Source organism: Pelodiscus sinensis, chromosome 2 (genome assembly GCF_052426305.1).
Source record: "Pelodiscus sinensis isolate ZL-2025 chromosome 2, ASM5242630v1, whole genome shotgun sequence".
Lineage (NCBI taxonomy): Eukaryota > Metazoa > Chordata > Testudines > Trionychidae > Pelodiscus > Pelodiscus sinensis.
Genome location: NC_143053.1, coordinates 36,145,429 through 36,163,452, shown reverse-complemented (window position 1 = coordinate 36,163,452; position 18,024 = coordinate 36,145,429). Strand labels below are relative to the sequence as shown.

Genomic DNA, 18,024 nt, shown 5'->3' with positions numbered 1-18,024 from the left:
ATCTGTGGGCTGAAGGTGGGGTTGGCACCAAATCAGGCCACATGGCCAGTTTAAGCAGGGCTGCTTGAAGTGAAAGTCTTGAGCCACCAAAGTGATTTACAAATCTAGCCGTGCTCTTGAATGGACACCTTGCCAACACAAGACAAGATCTGGGGAAAGGAAGCGTCACAGAGGAATACACCTGTGCACAAAAAAACCCAGCATTCAATCCCAGTGAGGGCATCACCAGGGACATTAACTTACTATATACAATAAACTAGGCTAAGACAAAATACAACCACAAAATCTCTGGCTCCAGCCACTGCTTGTGAGAAGAAACAGCGGTGGGGGTTGTCAGGGCAGTGCTTCCTCATATAGCCAGGTAATGGACTGCACACAGCCATAAGCACCATTGTTCTACAGGCAGAATTAAGAGAAAGCCTCTAGCTCCAAGTGCGCTGGGCAAGCACATATCTAGGTGGAATTCTTTGCATCTAACTAACAGAAATTTTAGTGTGGACTCCCATGGAGATGGAATATGGGGTACAAGAGGGTCCACCTACCAAAGCCAGATAGATAAAATGGTTAATTATCTTCAAAACTGTTATTCTTTGAGGTGTGTTGCTTATGTCCATTCCACTCAGGTGTGCGCACGCTGTGTGAATGGATTGTCAGAGTTCTCCCGTAGCGGTACCCATGGGGCCAGCAAGGGAGCCCCCTGGAGTGGTGCTGCTGTATCAATGCATATACACCCCTGCTGGCTGTCCACCCACTCAGTTCCTTCTTGCCAGAAACCTCCAACACAGGGGAAGTGGGTGGATGTGGAATGTACATCTCAAAGAACAACAGTTATGAAGGTAAGTAACCATTTTTCTTCGAGTACTTGCTCATGTCCATTCCACTTAGGTGACTCCAAAGCCAAATCCCAGGAGGCTGGGTCAGAGCCTTACAGAGAGACAGACTGCAACACAATCCTACCTACAGCAGCGTCCTCCCTGTCCTGCTACGCTATAGCGTAGTAGTTCGCAAGGGTGTGCACTGATGACCAGGAGGCCACCCTACAAATCTCTACAATAAGCACCTGAGCAGCAATGGCCATGGAAAACACCTGGGCCCTGGTCAAGAGGCAGAGCAGGAACCCATGCCAACTCGTAACACACCTTAATGCAGACTATGATCCAGGACAAAATACGCTAGGCCTGGGGTTCCCAAACTTTTTGACACAGAGGACCAGTAAATCCATTCACGAGGTTTTGGAGGACAGGTAACATTTATTTGCATATTCATTAAGCAAATTATGAATATGCAAATAAATTGTTTCTGGTCCTCCCAAAGCCCCCAGTGCCAACTTTAGCCCACAGAAAAGTCACGTGTCAGTCATGGCCACACAAGAGACAAAAATACAACCCCTCCAAACCCCTCAAACTTCACTAATGTGGCCCCAACAGTGCTTGTGTGTGCTGGGACAGAGTTCTGGGGAAGGGTGCCAATGAGTGCTGGGGCAGGGTGCTTGTGGAGGTCTGGGGGGAGGGGAACGGGACAGGGACCGATACCTCGGGATCCTGTAGCTGCCAAAGCCCAGGAAGTGCACGGGCTGCTCCCCTGTCCCCCGAACAGCGGCGTGGTACATGACACACTGGTCCGTTGCACGCCTAATGCCTTCCTGCGCGGGGGGAGAGGGAGTCCTAGACCGTGCCAGCCTCAACCGCTCGGGCAGCACGCATCTTGCTCCTCCACTCCCCATGCCAGCATGCGCCGCCCGAGCAGCCGGAGCCGGCACAGTCCCGGATCCCCACCCACTCCCCTGCATGCAAGAAGGCAGCAAGGGAACAAAGTCCCCAGTGTGCGATGGGCCAGCCTGCTGTTGGGACAAGAGGGAAAGCAGCCTGTGCACTTCTGGGACCTTGCACGCAGCTGCAGAACTCCCCTCCAACCCCACAGGAAGCCTGCGCTACCTCCGTGGTCCCAGGAGGGAGGTAACATCAGCGCAGCTTGCATCTTGGGGGTTGAAGGTAGCAAGGCGGGCTCTCTTGCAAAAATTTTTCTGAGGCCCGGTATTTTTTTTCCCCAAGGTCCGGTACTGGGCCACGGACCACAATTTAGGAAACGCTGCGCTAGGCTGACACAGGCTGGCCCTACATCCTGTCTGCTATGGACGCAAACAATTGGGGAAGGAGAACTTGTGGAAAGGTCTGGTCCTCTTCAACTAAAAAACTAAAGCACGTTTCACATCTGGAGTGTGTAGAGCCTGTTCTGTCCCGGAGCCGTGGGGCTTTGGGTAAAAAATGGGAAGGAAAATATCCTGGGGAATGTAAAAGTGCAAAACCAACTTGGGGAGAAAGTCAGGGTGAGGCCGTAGCCTGACCTTATCCTTAAAAAGGACGGTATACAGAGGGTCCACCATCAGGGCCCTCAGTTCCAACACTCACCTGGCAGAGGTAATAGCTACCACGAAAGATACCTTACCAGAAAAGGTGCAGGATGGAGCATGTTGCCAATGGCTTGAAGGAGGGGCCCATGAGCCTTGGGAGAACCAGACTGAGGACCCAAGAGGGCAAGGGCTCATGCACCTGGGAGTAGGCCCTACCCAACCCCTTAAGGAAGCGGTGTACCATATGGTCCAGGAAAATGGACCAGCCCAGCGACCCTGAATAAAAGGCTGAGATGGCTGCCCAGTGCACCCGTACAGAGGAGGGGGCCAGACCCTGGAGCCTAAGACCCAGGAGGTAATCCATAATAGTCAGCACAAGGGTTTCCATAGGAGAGAACCATTTTACCCTCTGACCAGAGAACAAAGCGCTTCCACTTTGCGAGGTAAGAGGACCTAGTAGAAGGTTTACGGCTCTGCAAGAGAACTGCCTGGACCTATTCCAAACACTCTCTCTTCATGGCCATCAGCTATGAAGCCCAAGGCCAAGGGACCATGAGGGCATCCCCGAGATCCGGGGCTGTGGTTGAATAGGGAGCAGAAGAGGTCACACTTCCTATTGTTGCGGGTCACAAATAGGTCCAAAGGGAGAAACGCCCTACTTGTGGAAAATAGACATCTGCCCTGAGGGAGCGCTCATGCCCCTTGAAGGACCTGCCGAGGCAATCCTCCAACCCATTCTGGACCACAGTGAAGCAAGCAGCCACCGGGCAGATATCATGAGCTAAGCAGAACTCCCAAAGGAGGAGGGCTTCCCTGCACAGGAGATAGGAGTGAGCACCACCCTGGATGTTTAAATAAAACATCACTGCCGTGTCATCTGTCAAAATCAAAACACACTTGTTTCGAAGCTGTGGCAGGAAAAAACAGCATGTGAGGAGAATAGCTCTCAACTCCCTGACATGGACGTGAAGGGAGTGGCCTGTGGGGCCCCATATACCTTCCTGAGGTGGGCTCTCCTACCCATTTCAGAAGCATCTGTCACCAGCTGAATGGATGGGGAAGGGCTGTGGAATGTCAACACTAGGCCATTGTGGTGGGGAATAACTGGAGCCTCGAGATGGCCTCCTTTATTGCCATGAAGTGCACTATGGGCAGGAAGGCCCTGGCCCTTGTTGCATCCCAATAAGCCGGCACAAATTCTGTGTGGGGTTCAGGGTGGACTTCGCCTCGTTTAAGATAGGGCCCAACCTGAGGAAAGTCTCCCTGACAAGGGATATGTGGTCAGACACCTGAAAGGGGAAGGAATCTTTTATAAGCCTATCATCCAAGTATAAATAGACCTGGACTCTTCACTTCCTCAGGAAAGTGGCTATCACCACCATACATTTTGTAAAAACTCAGGGGGTTGTATAAAGGCCAAAGGGAAGGGCCATAAACTCATAATGGTTGTGGGGGCACGATAGAGATGCCTTTGAGATCGAGGGCAGCGTAGTAGTCTCCCACGGATAGGAATGGGATGATTGAGGTCAATGTTACCATTCTGAACTCTTTCATAGTAAAGTGTTGAGATCCCTCAGGTTCAGAATAAGCCCCCCTTAGCCTTTGGGACCAGGAAATACCAGGAGTAGAAGCTACTCCCCCTGAGATCCCGGGAAACCTCATCGACAGCCCCCAGGTCGAGAGGCTGTTGCACCTCTAACCTCAAAAGATGCTTGTGAGAGGGGTCCCTGAAAAGGGATGGGGTAGAAGGATAGGGGGAGAAGGGGAAGAGAGAGAGCAGAACGAGATGAAATAACCACTTCTCACTGCGCCTAGGACTCAGCAGTCCATTGTGATATGTGATCAGGCATGGTGGAAGGGAAAAATATGATTGGTAAAGGGCCTCTGGTCTGAGACTAGTGTGGTGCCCATACTTGTACCTTCAAAGATTCAGCCAAGGGCCCTAGGGCTTGTTCAAAAGGCCTACATCCCAGTCAGATGAATGGCCGCCTGCCATTTTATTATTATTACCACCTTTGTGCCTGGAGAAATTTGGTTTGTTCCCCTGCTGAAAAGAGCAGGACAGGACCTAGGGAGGGAGTACCTCTGCAGAGCAGAGGTGTGGATGCCTCAAGACCTGAGAGTTGCGCTAGAGCAGGAGTGGCCAACCCACGGCTCATGAGCCGCAAGCCCCGCTCCTCCCCTCCCCTCCTCAGCTCGCAATGCTGCTCCTGTGACCCTGCCAACGGCCCCCAGTTCTCTGTGCTCACCGGGTGCAGGGGAGCCGTCTGGCACAGCAATTCAAAATGGTGTCAGCCAGCGAGAGCGTGATGTGGCAAAAAAGGGGCAGTGTCCTTTAAGCGAGGAGGTCTTCCTTTCTTTTTTGCTCAACAACTCTGGCTTGTGTGGCTCTTCACATTTTTCTGCTGCTGTTTCAGCTCTCTTCGTTTAATGGATTGGCCAACCCTGCTCTAGAGTCTTTTAACCTGTGGAAGCTGGTGTCAGTCTGCTCTGAAAACAGGACTGCCCCCTTGAAAGGCAGGTCCTGAATAGTGTTCTGGACTTCTGGTAAAATGCCATACACTTGGAGCCATGCACCTCTGCACAAGACTAGGCTGGTTGCCATAGTGCAGGCTGCTGCATCTGCAGAGTCCAAGGTCGCCCAGGACGACACCTTTCCCTCCTCAAACAAGGTGTTATACTCCTGCCTAGAGTCCTGGGGCAGTGACTCCATAAATCTGTCCATTGCTGCCCAGGAGTTGAAGGCATACCTGCTGATAAGCAATCCTGAGCAGGAGAACTCCTGAGGCATAGGGCTTGAGACCCAATAGGTCCAACCGCCTGGCCTCCCTATACTTGGGGATAGGGCCGGACTGTCCCTAACATTCGCAGTGGTTAGCAGTCTGCACTACTATCAAGCCCGGCAATGAGTGTGAGAATAAATACTCATGGCCTGCCTGTGAGACGAAGTATCACCACTCTGCTCTTTTGACCATGGGTGGTATGGATACTGGCGTCTGCCAGAGGGCGTTGGTAATTTTGCCCACCATTTTGTTCAGGAGCAGGGCCACACGAGACCATGTCTCCACAATGAGGGTATCAACTGTTGGGTCAGAGTCCTGAGAGGCCTACTCAAGCTGCATCCCAAGACTGTGCCCCAGTCTGCAGAGAGCTCCTGATGGACTCAGGAGTCCATGGCTGGCAATGAGTGAGAGGCTAACAACAAGGCTTCATCTGGAGGAGACGACGAGTACTCTCGCACCGTCAAGTCCTCAACTTTGTGCACCCACACCGAGGCCCAACTGGCCCAATGGGGGCCCGAGGGGATTCACTCTGGATCACTAAGGCCTGTTCCAGTGCCAGGGCACTAGGTAACGGTGTGGCCAAAGACAAGACTCAGGGTCCCCAACGTGAAGGATCTCGCGGCAAAAGGAGCGCTCCCTTGGACCTGATGGTAAGCCCAGAAGGACCAGTGGTCTGGATGCTGCTGCCGTGGGAGCCAGGCCTGCGGTAGCGAATGGCCTAAGGTGTTACGATACCACTTGTGGTGCCGGGAGTGGGAACTGCGCAGGGACCTGGAATGGTGCCAGGAGCCTGATCAGCACTGGGACCGGGAATGAGACTCGGGACTATACCAACTCAACATCAGAATCCGTTGCGTAGTCAGACTCTGACCAAGATGGGGCCAAAGCAGAGGTTGGGGAATGGTGCTGCTCCACATATCTAATCATGACCACTGGCTTGCCCTGGTGCCAGACCGGCAGTTGTAGGCATCAGATACTCTGGTGCCGCAGGTTGTGCCATTGGAATAAGAGTGCTGGAGGCTGTGCTCTCTCTTGACTCTTGTGAAAGCGTGGCTAGTGGCACTGAAGGGGCCGCTAGTGCTGGCATCGATGTGAGCATCGGGGAGCACAGTGCCGCACCTGCCACCAGGCCCCACAGCACAGAGGAGCCTGGAGTAGGTGCCATTTTGAATACGTATCTGCCCAGGGTCTAGTGCCAATGACAAGGTACGGGCCCGAGGCCAGTCCCAGTGCACTGGAAGAGGCGAGGGCAAGTCCATGGTCAACTCAACTAGTTCCCACACTGCCTCAAAGGTGTCTGGAGGGCCTATCAACTGGCACCGGATTCTCCTCTGTACTGTGGTCCTTGGTCATGCTCAACTGGCCACACTCTAGCCCAGGAGCAGCAGATCCCAAGGATGATGCAGGTGCAACAGGATGCCCCGATTGGGGGTGTACTGCAGGCATGTGCCGGGGCAGAGATCAGAGAAAAGCAGGTGTCTTCTTCGCAACACCAGCAATTGCGAAAAGTGCCAGGCCAACGGGCATCTCCAACGCCGACGAGGACTGAGGACCCCGGATCCCGTTGCCTCCCACACAGAGAGCAGTACGCTGCGGGACTCCAGCGTCATGTCTGCAGCAGGGTGAAGCCCTGACTCTATTAGGAGTATTTTCAAGTGCCACTCCCTTGCACACTGGGTCTGGAGCTTAAAACTGACAAATTTTGCACTTGGTGGGGACGTAGGCTTCACCCAAACACGAGTCATGTGGGTCACCGCAAGGCATAGATTTGGCACAGTCAGCACAAGGCTTAAAGCTGGAGGCCCTGGCATGCCCAGGGATGGGGTGGGAAGGGGATGCAACAGGTGAACCCCAAACCAACATAAACCCTATCTAATGCTAGCTTAGCAAGTTCTTAAAAGAGCAACTAGGAAGGAACAAAGGGGCTTAACTAGATGCTAACTAAAGGCTGAAGACTTATGAATACTCTGAGGGCACATTTGCGAGCAAGCGAGAAAGGAGCTTCAACAACCATCACTGGCAGCAAGAACGAACCAAGGGGGTGGAAAGCCAGCAGGGATATATATGCACTGATATTGTGGTGCTACTGCAGGGGGCTCCCCTGCTGGCCTGACAGGTACCACTAAGAGAAAAATCTCCGACAGTTTGTGCACACAGCATTCATACACTTAAGTGGAACGGACATGAGCAAGCACTTGAAGAAGAAACTTAATTACTCTCCGCAACGTCACTTATTTAAATAACCAAGTATGACAAAAATGTAAATTGTAAACAAAACTTTTAAAATGGACTAATCAGAATACAAGCCTCTTTGAAAGGTGCTAGACATGAACAGGACCATTCTGTCCAACGCACAAATGCAATTAAACCACAAACAGAAAATTGTTTCATGGAAGAAAGAGCTTAAGTTCTTGGAGATTTCTCTGGCTGGTGCCTGCAGGAGTGACAACTACACAAGATGAAACAGGTCAGAATAGAAGTAGTAACTAAACCTCAGTTATAAAGGCATGAATGGCAACAATATAAAAACAAAAACTAAACAAGCACATAAAAAAACATTTCATTTCAATATCACACTTACAAAAACAACAACAACAAAACCACACCCCCACACACCAATACAAAAGAAAAATAAAGATTTCTCCAGGGATTTCAAAAGCATCGGCATTTCTGTGGGAAAACTGATCAGCTGTATCTAATGTACTAAGCATATAAAGGAGCCAAAAAAATTCTCAGTACCTTATCTGGCCACCACTGCAAGTCTTCTCCTAACAAGACTGGGCTTTGAACAGGTGTATTCTTCTTATCCAGATTTGGTTCCCCTTCCTTGCTTGTAGAGCCTCTTTCATTATCAAATGAGGCTCCATCAAGCCACCTTCGTTCACGCAAACGTAAAACGGACTCACGTTCACGCAACAGCTCAGAGTCTCTCTCTAAGGGAAGAAGGAGAACTGGTATGCAATTGGGTCACACCAGTGGGATAAAAGTAAGCCACTCTCTAGTAAAGACCCTTCAGGATGCAACTAACAGCAGTTAAATCTATTCACAAAAGATTAAAATACTAATATGAAAAATCTTGACATGCAACATTCAAGATATTAACCCTTTCAAGCATATGTACTGATTACTACAAAACATATGAATGAAACTATAAATAGTTATTTGTAGAAATAAGAAAATCAGCACTATTGAAAGCATAATGCTTCATTTTTACTCAGAATGGCAAAAAGCCAAAATGTGTTTAACGTGATGATTTAAAGTTTTATAGTACAATATGCACTGAAGTTACACCATATATATGATGGTTTATCTAATAACAAAATCCTCTAATTAATCTAGAACGTCTGTTAGCTACATTTGAACAAGCCAAAAAAGAGTATTTATTAGAGAGTCTCATAACAAGTTTCCCAAAAATAGTAACTTGAAAAGGTTAAAGACAAATAAATCTTTAAAAAAAGGCTGTTGTAAAAATTTGATAATCCAACCCCTTTTGTTTAAAGCAACGTTTTACAGGACTGGATTTAACAAATTAAAGCATATCTGGTGGGTTTTTTTGTCGTTTTCCTTTTTGTTTAAGAAGTTCAAGTGAAAACTTTTCAAGAGTCAGACAAGTTTTAAAAAGGATCCTTGTAGGAAAGTGTTCCTTACCAAAATGCTTCCCCTCCAATTGGCCTACAAACTGTCTAAAGCCAGTACTCTGCAGTTCGCTCATGCAGATAAATTTTTTAAATCAGGTAATCAAACTAACTTTCCAAGAGTCAACTATGCATGGAAAATAAGGATTATAAAATTCGTGGTAACGTCTTACATAGAATAACCTTAGGAAAGGAAAAAAAAGGAGGGATTTAGAAGGAGTTATGTCAAATGTTGAATATTTGTACATGCACATAATGCATTTAACCCATTAAGTATTTCATTTATATTAAATTCAATTGGAATTACATATATGTAATGGTCACATTACTATATCATCCTTTCAATAAATTCCTCTACATCTTGGGTCTTTTGCTACACTAGACAAATGGGAACAAGTTTTTACATAAATTGAAAAACAGCTTGTCCTGTAGGTGAAGTTCACATAATATTGTACCTGTTTATTAGGAAACATACTGACCCTTGACTGATAATTTGTATCTAGCAATTATATGTTCAGCAGTTAATATACTAATGAAAAAAAGAATTATGAAACAAGTTAGAACTATACTAAATGAGCAATCATGGCAGAGGTTGGATTAACAGTTTGTAAAATGCTCTGGGCATCTTCTGAGTTGTATTATCTTCAAGAAGCTATGCAGAAAAAACTACTGTTATGCACCAGAAATCTTTAGATTTAATATACTTTTCAAAGCATTAGTAATGTCTTCTTACTATTCAACATGTTTATTAACCTCAAGCAGTTACTAAGCTCATTTTTAAAAAATTCTTCAAAATGAGCAGTTTTTAGCTGTTACCTTCCCGCGCCCCTGATTTTAAAACAGTATTCATTCATTTACTTTTTTTGCGATGGAATAAGTTAACTAGTTAAGAAAATTAGAAGACCATTGCCTACTATGCAACCTCAACCAAAGCAACCATCTTTCAGAATGCTGCATGTCATATCAAATTTGATCACTACTTTTAGAACACAATTAACAGCTGAATTAGATACATGAAGAATAAATAATAGGCACTTATGACTTTAAATTTTAAATTCGCTACTGTGATTTTTGCAAAACTTACCTGTTCATATTTAAAATGTGCTTACTATTGATTATCAAAACAATTAGCAATTTACTATTTAAACAATTGTGCACACAGATCAAAACTAAATAACCAACATGTACTATCACTAGCTTTTTGCACTGCAAACTACTTATTACAAAGAAAAAAGGATGCAAAATTACCTCGGGACGAGCCTAGCCTGGAAAGTGAGGAACGCCGAAAGGATGGATAACCAAAGTAACTAATATCTTCTGAAAACATAGCATCAGCATCAATAATGACACTTGGGTGAGCAGAATGTATGTCAGCATCCAGAAGAGACATAAGATCCTCTATAAAAGGAGACAAGGGTCATACATGATTAATCAGCCACATAACATCAACTAGAGAAACCAATCAGCAAATAAACATAAAACCAAAAATGTCCTCCTTATAATTGGAATTTCTGCTCTTCAGCTTCACCAGTACAAACTGATGTGGCTCCTTTGCTCCCACATTCATAATCAAGCACAGTGGTCCAATGTGTGAGAACAATATTCCTTATAGGAAATGCTCTGACACTTGTCTAGCCATGTTTTCCAAACAAATCTTACTGCCAAAAAACAAAACAAAAAATATACACTCCAAAAATTTAAACCTTAGCCACACATTTGGGAAAAGTAAAGTTTTAATTAAAATAAAGAAAAAACAGCCCAACTCCATAAATCAGTTACCTAGAATTATAAAACACTACTATTAGATAAAAGCTGTCCCTTTCAAAGATTCTTCAGCTTTTTCCTCTGGTGCCAAACAAAGACTATACACATTTCCACAGGGCTAACCAGTATGTTTGCTTCAGAGAAGAAGAAACAATTCCTGAAACAATTATTGTGCCTTTACAGAATTAGCTTTGAGACTAGGCAAAAGGTTCACTATATATATTAAAATTAATAAAAGGAAGCCTACAAAAAAGTCACCATTTCAAATCTATATAATAAAAATTAAGAGCTAATTTTAATGCCCTTGGTTTATTCTCAACAACTACTCGAAAAATATTAGGACCGTAAATACGAAAATTCAGTGTTTCCTCTGTGAGGCCTAATTATCACATTAGTCTAACCTAAAGGTGACAACACCAAATCCCTTAATAAAAAGAGCACACATTAAAATGTCACACACCAATATACCCAGCTTCTTCAGCCCTGACTTCTCCTATTATGGAATTTGTAGTCTTTAAATTATACATGCACAAAAATGCAGCAACAGTCTAGATTTAACAAAATTCATTTGAGAGTTAAATAATAAAAGCTCTAAACCTTGGCTGACAGGTAGTAATTTCTACCTGGACTTGTGAAATTGTCTTCCAAAAATGACTGGTGCTACATACTTCAGAGGGAACAGAACACAGCAATTATTGAGTCATCCATCTCATCATCCATTCCCAGACTGCGGCAGTCAGAGGTTTAAGGTTTCCCGGATTACCTTGGCTAATAAACATTAGTATACCTATCCTTTCAAGAACTTATCTAATTCTTTTTTTAATCAATTATACTGTTGGTCTTCACGCAATGTACAGTCAACCTGTGTAACTCATTGCCAGGGTGAAATTCATCTGTTTGTTTTAAATATGCTGTCTATTAAATTTCATTGAGTGACACCTGGTTCTTGTGATAAGAGAAAGAATAAACAACATCTCCCTATTGATTTTCTCCGCATCATTCATGATTTTACAAAAGAGGTCTGTATCACTCTCTACTTAATGATCCCTTCTGCAGGATAAACATTAGCAGTCTTTTTTAAAATCTCCTCATATGGGAAGAGTCTATATAATCATTTTATTGCCATTTTCTGTATTTCTAATCATTTTTTGGCACGAGGCAACCAGAACCTTTGACAGTGCAGTAACACAAACCAGCCTATATTGTCAGACCACCTACCTGAGTACATACAATGGTGTAGGAAAAAGCAAGGACTTTACTGTCCAAATGTCTACCAGATCCTATCAAAGCAACCTAACCTCATTGTATCTGCTGGCAGCTCTCCACAAAGGAACAGGGTGGTCTAAATCCACCACCACCAGTCTGTCACCATACTTGCAAGTTTAACTGACAATATATCACTCATTGCTGAACAAGATATTGCAATCGTGATAGCTCTGTCTAGGTAAAAAAGGATTTGTACACACCTCATCTGAATGAATTACAAATGAAAACTCAGTAAAAATAATGTTCCTTTTTTATCTAAGTCAAAACAGTTCAGTAGGTGCACTAACAGCAGCCTGTAACTTTAGAAAACAAATCACCACCATAAATACAGGCAGTCCCCGAGTTACGCGGATCCGACTTACGTCAGATCCGCAGTTACGAACAGGGCTTTTCTCGCCCCAGAGGACGGGAGCGGCGGGACGCCCAGATGCGCCGCGGTCCGCTGCCCCCGTCCTCCAGGGCGAGAAAAGTTGCTCCCTGTCTCCCTGGTCTGCAGGGAGACGGGGAGCAAAGCCTTGGCGCACGCCCGCAGCGGGACAGCCCGGGAGCGCTTCAGCTGTCCCCCTGCGGGCGTGCTCCACGGCTTTGCTCCTCGTCTCCCGACCAGCAGACCAGGGAGATGGGGAGCAAAGCCGTGGAGCACGCCCACAGTGGGACAGCCGCGGCGCGCCTGGGCTGTCCCGCTGCGGGCGTGCTCCAAGGCTTTGCTCCCCGTCTCACTGAAGACCAGGGAGACAGGGAGCAAAGCCGTGGAGCACGCCCACAGGGGGACAGCTCAAGCGTGCTGTGGGCGTGCTCCGCGGCTTTGCTCCCCGTCTCCCTTGTCTGACCAGCAGATCCGGGAGATGGGGAGCAAAGCCTCGGAGCACGCCAGCAGTGGGACAGCCGCGGCGCACCTGGACTGTCCCGCTGCCCGCGTGCTCTGTGGCTTTGCTCCGCGTCTCCCAGGTCAGCAGACCAGGGATACGGAGCAAAGCCGTGGAGGACTTGGGCGGTCCCGCCACCCCCGTTTCCCTGGTCTGCTGGGGGGGGGAGGCACTAGCTAGCGCGCCCCCCCCCCAGCAGACCAGGCTTTTCTTGCCTACCCCTGGGGTAGAGCAGCTGGGGGCTGCCAGGTTGGTCCTGCAGCGCCGCTCCGGACCAACCCGGCAGCACCCCAGTTGCTCTGCCCCAGGCGTCCTGATTCAGCCGCTGCTGGTCAGTTTCAGCAGCGGCTGAATCAGGACGCCTGGGGAAGAGCAGCTGGGGTGCTGCTGGGTTGCTCCAGTAGCGCCGAGGAGCCGCGCTACTGGAGCAACCCAGCAGCACCCCAGCTGCTCTGCCCCAGGCGTCCCCAAGTCAGCTGCTGCTGAAACTGACCAGCGGCTGACTACAGGAAGCCCGAGGCAGAGTTGCTCTGCCCCGGGCTTCCTGGAATCAGCCGCTGATCAGTTTCAGCAGCAGCTGACTTGGGGACGCCTGGGTTTCTTAAGTTGAATCTGTATGTAAGTCAGAACTGGCGTCCAGATTCAGCCGCGGTTGAAACTGATCAGTTTCATCAGCGGCTGACGCCAGTTGCGACTTACATACAGATTCAACTTAAGAACAAACCTACAGTCCCTATCTTGTACGTAACCTGGGGACTGCCTGTACTTGGTGACAGTATGTCTGGATCTTGGAGATCATTTTAAGAAAAAAAATGGTTATTCTCCAAGTATGATAAATTACAAAGGACCCAATTTTTAAACTTTTCCTTATGTTTTGCCTAACATTACCGGCACACACTCATTATGGTAGAACACAAATATCAAACAATGCTGCTTCTCTAAATCTTCCACAACTCTTCCTTCTGATCAGAGCTTTAAGGAATACACCTTATTTTAAGTTCCACTATCGAAAGCAGTAAGTAATGTTACTGAATTATGTTTCACAAATTTCCCTAGAATTGATACATTCTTCAAAACTGAAAGTGAGAACCAGGTACATTACATATACAGGCAGTCCCCAGGTTACGTATGAGATAGGGACTGTAGGTTTGTTCTTAAGTTGAATTTGTATGTAAGTCGGAACTGGTACATATTGTAGGGGAAACTCTAGCCAAACATTTCTCCAGAGCTCAATTTTATTCTCCCACACCTCACTTCCCTCAGTCCTTTATTCTCAAGCTGAGGTGTCTGCTGAGAAAAGCCGCTCCACGTCTCCCTGGTCTGCTGAGGGGGGCGCTAGCTTCGCGTCTCTCTGGTCTGCTGGGGGGAAGCAGCTAGTGCGGGGTTGCCTCACCCCGTTTGTAAGTAGGGATCCGATGTAAGTCGGATCCATGTAACCCGGGGACTGCCTGTATATAAATTGCTAGGGAGGAACAAATAAAAAAAATCTAACTAGGCTATCAGGATCTTTTTAAGTTCTGGAGAATCATGGCAATTTATTAGAGCAACATAAAATCCAAAGCAAGATTCCAAGCTGGCTCACTTGCCATGAGCTATCAACTAGCAGCTATACCAGAACACCTGATCGTTCCTCTACCAAACTTTATTCTCCTTTCCACAGTCTCACTTACATAGCTTTGGAGGGATGGAGGGTTGTTTGTTTTTATTAGCAATGTATTCAGATGCAGCTCTATCGGATGTTACACCATGACGACACACACCTGGTTCTCATTTTCAGTGTGAAGAATACATGGATTCTAGGGAAAGCTCCTCCCCCCTGGCCAGATATCTGCCAGCACCCTGCTCCTGCCTCCCTCCTCCCTGGCCAGACACCTGCTATCACCCTACGTCTGCCTCCTCCCCCCTGTTCAGACACCTACCCCCAGCTTGCTCCTGCCTTCTACCTGCCGCTCAGATTCTGCACCCCCATTCCCTATCCCACTCACTGGCAGTTCTGTCCTGCACATTGGACCCCTCATTTTGGCCTCAACCTAGAGAGGCCCACAAAAACCACTAACGCTGGAACCCCGGAAGAGTTAATCTGGCCTGAGAACTTGAACCTCAGTCCTACTTGCCCTCTTCCCTCACCCCATAAGGCTGGAGCGCCAGGAAAATGAGGTGTCTCAGTTGGGGCTACAACAGTGAGAGTTGGGGTTTTTTTTGGGAAAGGTTGGTTTTTTTGCATCTCATTTGTGTAGCCCTGACTGATTTTTCCCTGGGTCACTGGCCCCCGACCCAAAAATAGGTTACTTCCCCCTCCCATAAAGAAAGACAATGTTGAAACCTTTTGTGTTGAATATAATATTTTATTTAAAAATGGAAGCCAGACTAACAAGCTCCCAATTGGGGTCAAGCCCTCATCTGGCTGCAGCATCATAACACTCCTGCACCTCCCACACACTCCAACCCTAAGCCCATCATATACCTGAACCCTCTGCCCTGAGCCTCATCTCCAAACCCCTGCAACCTCCACATCCCCAGTCTGCCACAACACTCCTGTACCACCCACATGCTGCAAACCTGTGCCCATCATACACCCAACCCCTCTGCACCGAGCCCCTCAGACACACCAACCCAAATTCCTGCACCCCTACATCCACAAGCCTGCAGCTTGCTCAGCACCCCAACCCTCCACCAGAAGAGGTAGAAAAAGTACCCCAAAAAGTTACTTGAATAAAAGTACTGCTACTTTGAAATAAATGTAACTAAGTCAAAGTATCCTTCTGGAAAACTACTTGAGTAAAAGTACAAAAGCATCTCATTTTAATTGTACTTAAGTATCCAGAAGTAAAAAGTAGTCATCCTATGGAAGTCTATGGTTAACCACCTGAGTTAATGTAGGGCACTGTTATATTTCTCTCTCTCTCTCTGTGTGTGTGTGTGTGTGTGTGTGTGTGTGCGTTTTCTCCCCACCCTCCTACCCGTTCTTTTCAGAGTTGAAAAGTCCCAGTCTTGTTAATCACTCCTAATATGGATGCTCTTCCTTACCCCTAATCACTTTGTTGCCCTTTCTGTACCTTTTCCAAATCCAATACAGCTTTTTTTTTAGAAGGGGTGACTGGATCTGCAGCCCAGACGTGGGTGTAACTTGACTTTATGTAGAGGCAATATGATAGTTTGTGTCTTATCTAGTCCTTTCCTAATGATTCCCAATATTCTGTTAGCTTTTTAATTTTTAGACTGCATTGCACATTGAGCAGATGTTTTCAGGGAACTATCCACAATAGTTCCAAGATATCTTTCTTGAGCTATTTCAGATCCCATCAACTGTGTGCGCATAATTGGGATTATACTTTTCCATGTGCAATACTTTGCACTTAACACTGAATTTCATCTGCTATTGTGTTGCTCAATTACCTAGTATTGTGAGATCCCTTTCTAACATTTTGCAGTCAACTTTGGACTTAACTATTTTCAGTAATTTTGAAATATCTGCAAATTTTGCCATCTCACTATTTATCCCCTTTTCAAGAATATTTAAAAGTTTAACAGTACCCGTCCAAATACAAATCCCAGCAGCACAAAACTCATTGTTACTCTTCCCCTCCCCCTCCCTAGTTTTAAGTACTGTACCTGGCAATGTTTTCACAATGATCTAAGGATCCCTTAATTTCTTGAATGACCAGTCATTTTTATTCTTAATCACCCGCCTCTTTTTTTTTTATGACCAACTCTCTGCCCTAAAGGCAAAGCTGCAAGTGCTCAAAAACTACTGCAGTTAAGACCTGCTTTTGAAGCCAGGGCATGCAGCTTTAAGCAGACCTCAAGTATGAAATCCAAGGATTCAAACGTGATACCTAGCCACCCAAGTGCATGTGGCTGTGTTTTAGCAAATCAGAATGCTGGCTTGCACAACTGTCAGTGGGGTGACGAAAGAGGTGAGTAACTAAGCGCTTCCAGAAATTGTAGTGGAGTAAAAAGTAAAATATTTTCAAAAAAAGCTACTTGAGTAAAAGTCAAAATATCACAAAAATAAATTACATGAGTAAAGTACAAAAACCAAAAAGAGGTACTTGAGTAGTGTAATGAAGTATTTCTACTTAGTTACTTTCCACCTCTGTCCACCAGACCCCAACACTCTCTAGCCTGGAGACCCCTCCTTGAGCCAGCATCCCCTTGTCCACCTCCTCCTGAACCCAAAAATCCCTCCCAGAGCTTGCACCTATCACCCCCTCCCTACACCCAAATCCCTCACTCTCACCCCAGTCTCAATCCAGTGAGAGTGCATAAGGACTGAGGACAGCAAGTGATGGAGAGAAGGGGAATGGAGAGGGCGGGGCCTCAAGGAAAGGGTAGGGTTTCAGGGAAGGGATGCGGTAGAGCTTGCCCTGACATTTAAAAAGTGATTTTGAGTGTAAAAAGGCTAGAGATCACTACTACAGAGGATCACAGAACATCAGGTGCCCATAATGGAGAAAGGAACAAATGCAAGATCCTTTTAATTAAGGGACCAGAGTTTACAATCAACACTTCCGAAGAGCTCAAAATGCCCTTCACCAAAGCCAACCTTGACATTTCTGCTTTTCCACAAGCAGAAAAACAAAGCTTTTGAGCATTCATTCTACATCACTGAAACCCATAAGGCAAACCCCACTTTTAACAAACATTTCAGGATCACCTTTTATCAAGTTACTTCGAATTATCATGTGAGACTCTGTATTGTAAATACAAGAAAATTACTAGAAAATTTAGTAATTAGAGATTAAAAATTTGATTTGGCTATGTTCTGAAGTCTTCTAAAATAGCGTGTTATTTTTTCCACAAGAGATCTCAGGAAAGTATTTTGGTCCACCATATTTCCTGGAGCCTACATTGCACCTTAATCCCAACAATTAACTTGACTATGAACAGCTAGAAGAACCGCTAAATTTGTACACAAAAAAAATCATTATATGTAGCTAAAGGCACACAGTCACTGTATTTTTCAAAGGGGCCTTCTGCCATGTCCATATCTTGACTATAGTTCAATATTCTTCGAAGGATGATAGTTCTTGGTTAGCAACTTAGGTCTATAAAAAGTAAGCAGTTTACAAAAAAAAAGGGAAAGCGTATTCCTAGAACTGGGAATTCTGAAAAAATGTCATTCATATTTGATCTGAAGGGTGCCAAGAAGTGTCATTTCTGTAGTGATTTCCAATCTCCTATCTCACAAAAACTAGAAAATAAATCTATTTCTCAGTGGGTAGAGGATGGTGTGGAAGATTTAAATTTGGTGTCAGGAGGATGCAGTCTTTTCTGGAAAGGTTTGGTCTTTCCAAAGGAAGGAACTTTTAAAAAGTTAACACATTTTCTAGGTATTTACTGAAAACTTAGACACTGCT

The 18,024-nt window shown here is 46.0% G+C and overlaps 1 protein-coding gene across 10 annotated transcripts in view; it reads right to left on the bottom strand.

Moving 5' to 3' along the window:
• The window catches only part of UBR5 (ubiquitin protein ligase E3 component n-recognin 5), a 167,468-nt gene that overhangs the window by 109,897 nt on the left and 39,547 nt on the right, over positions 1-18,024 (bottom strand). For 8 of the 10 annotated variants that reach the window (XM_075920248.2, XM_075920252.2, XM_075920251.2 and 5 more), the window contains 2 exons: positions 10,017-10,166; positions 7,873-8,084 (listed from right to left, as the gene is read on the bottom strand). In XM_075920248.2, coding sequence (XP_075776363.1) covers positions 7,873-8,084; positions 10,017-10,166 — 362 coding nt within the window. The remainder of the gene's footprint in view (positions 1-7,872; positions 8,085-10,016; positions 10,167-18,024) is intronic. The other 2 variants (XM_075920253.2, XM_075920256.2) reach the window with 1 other exon arrangement.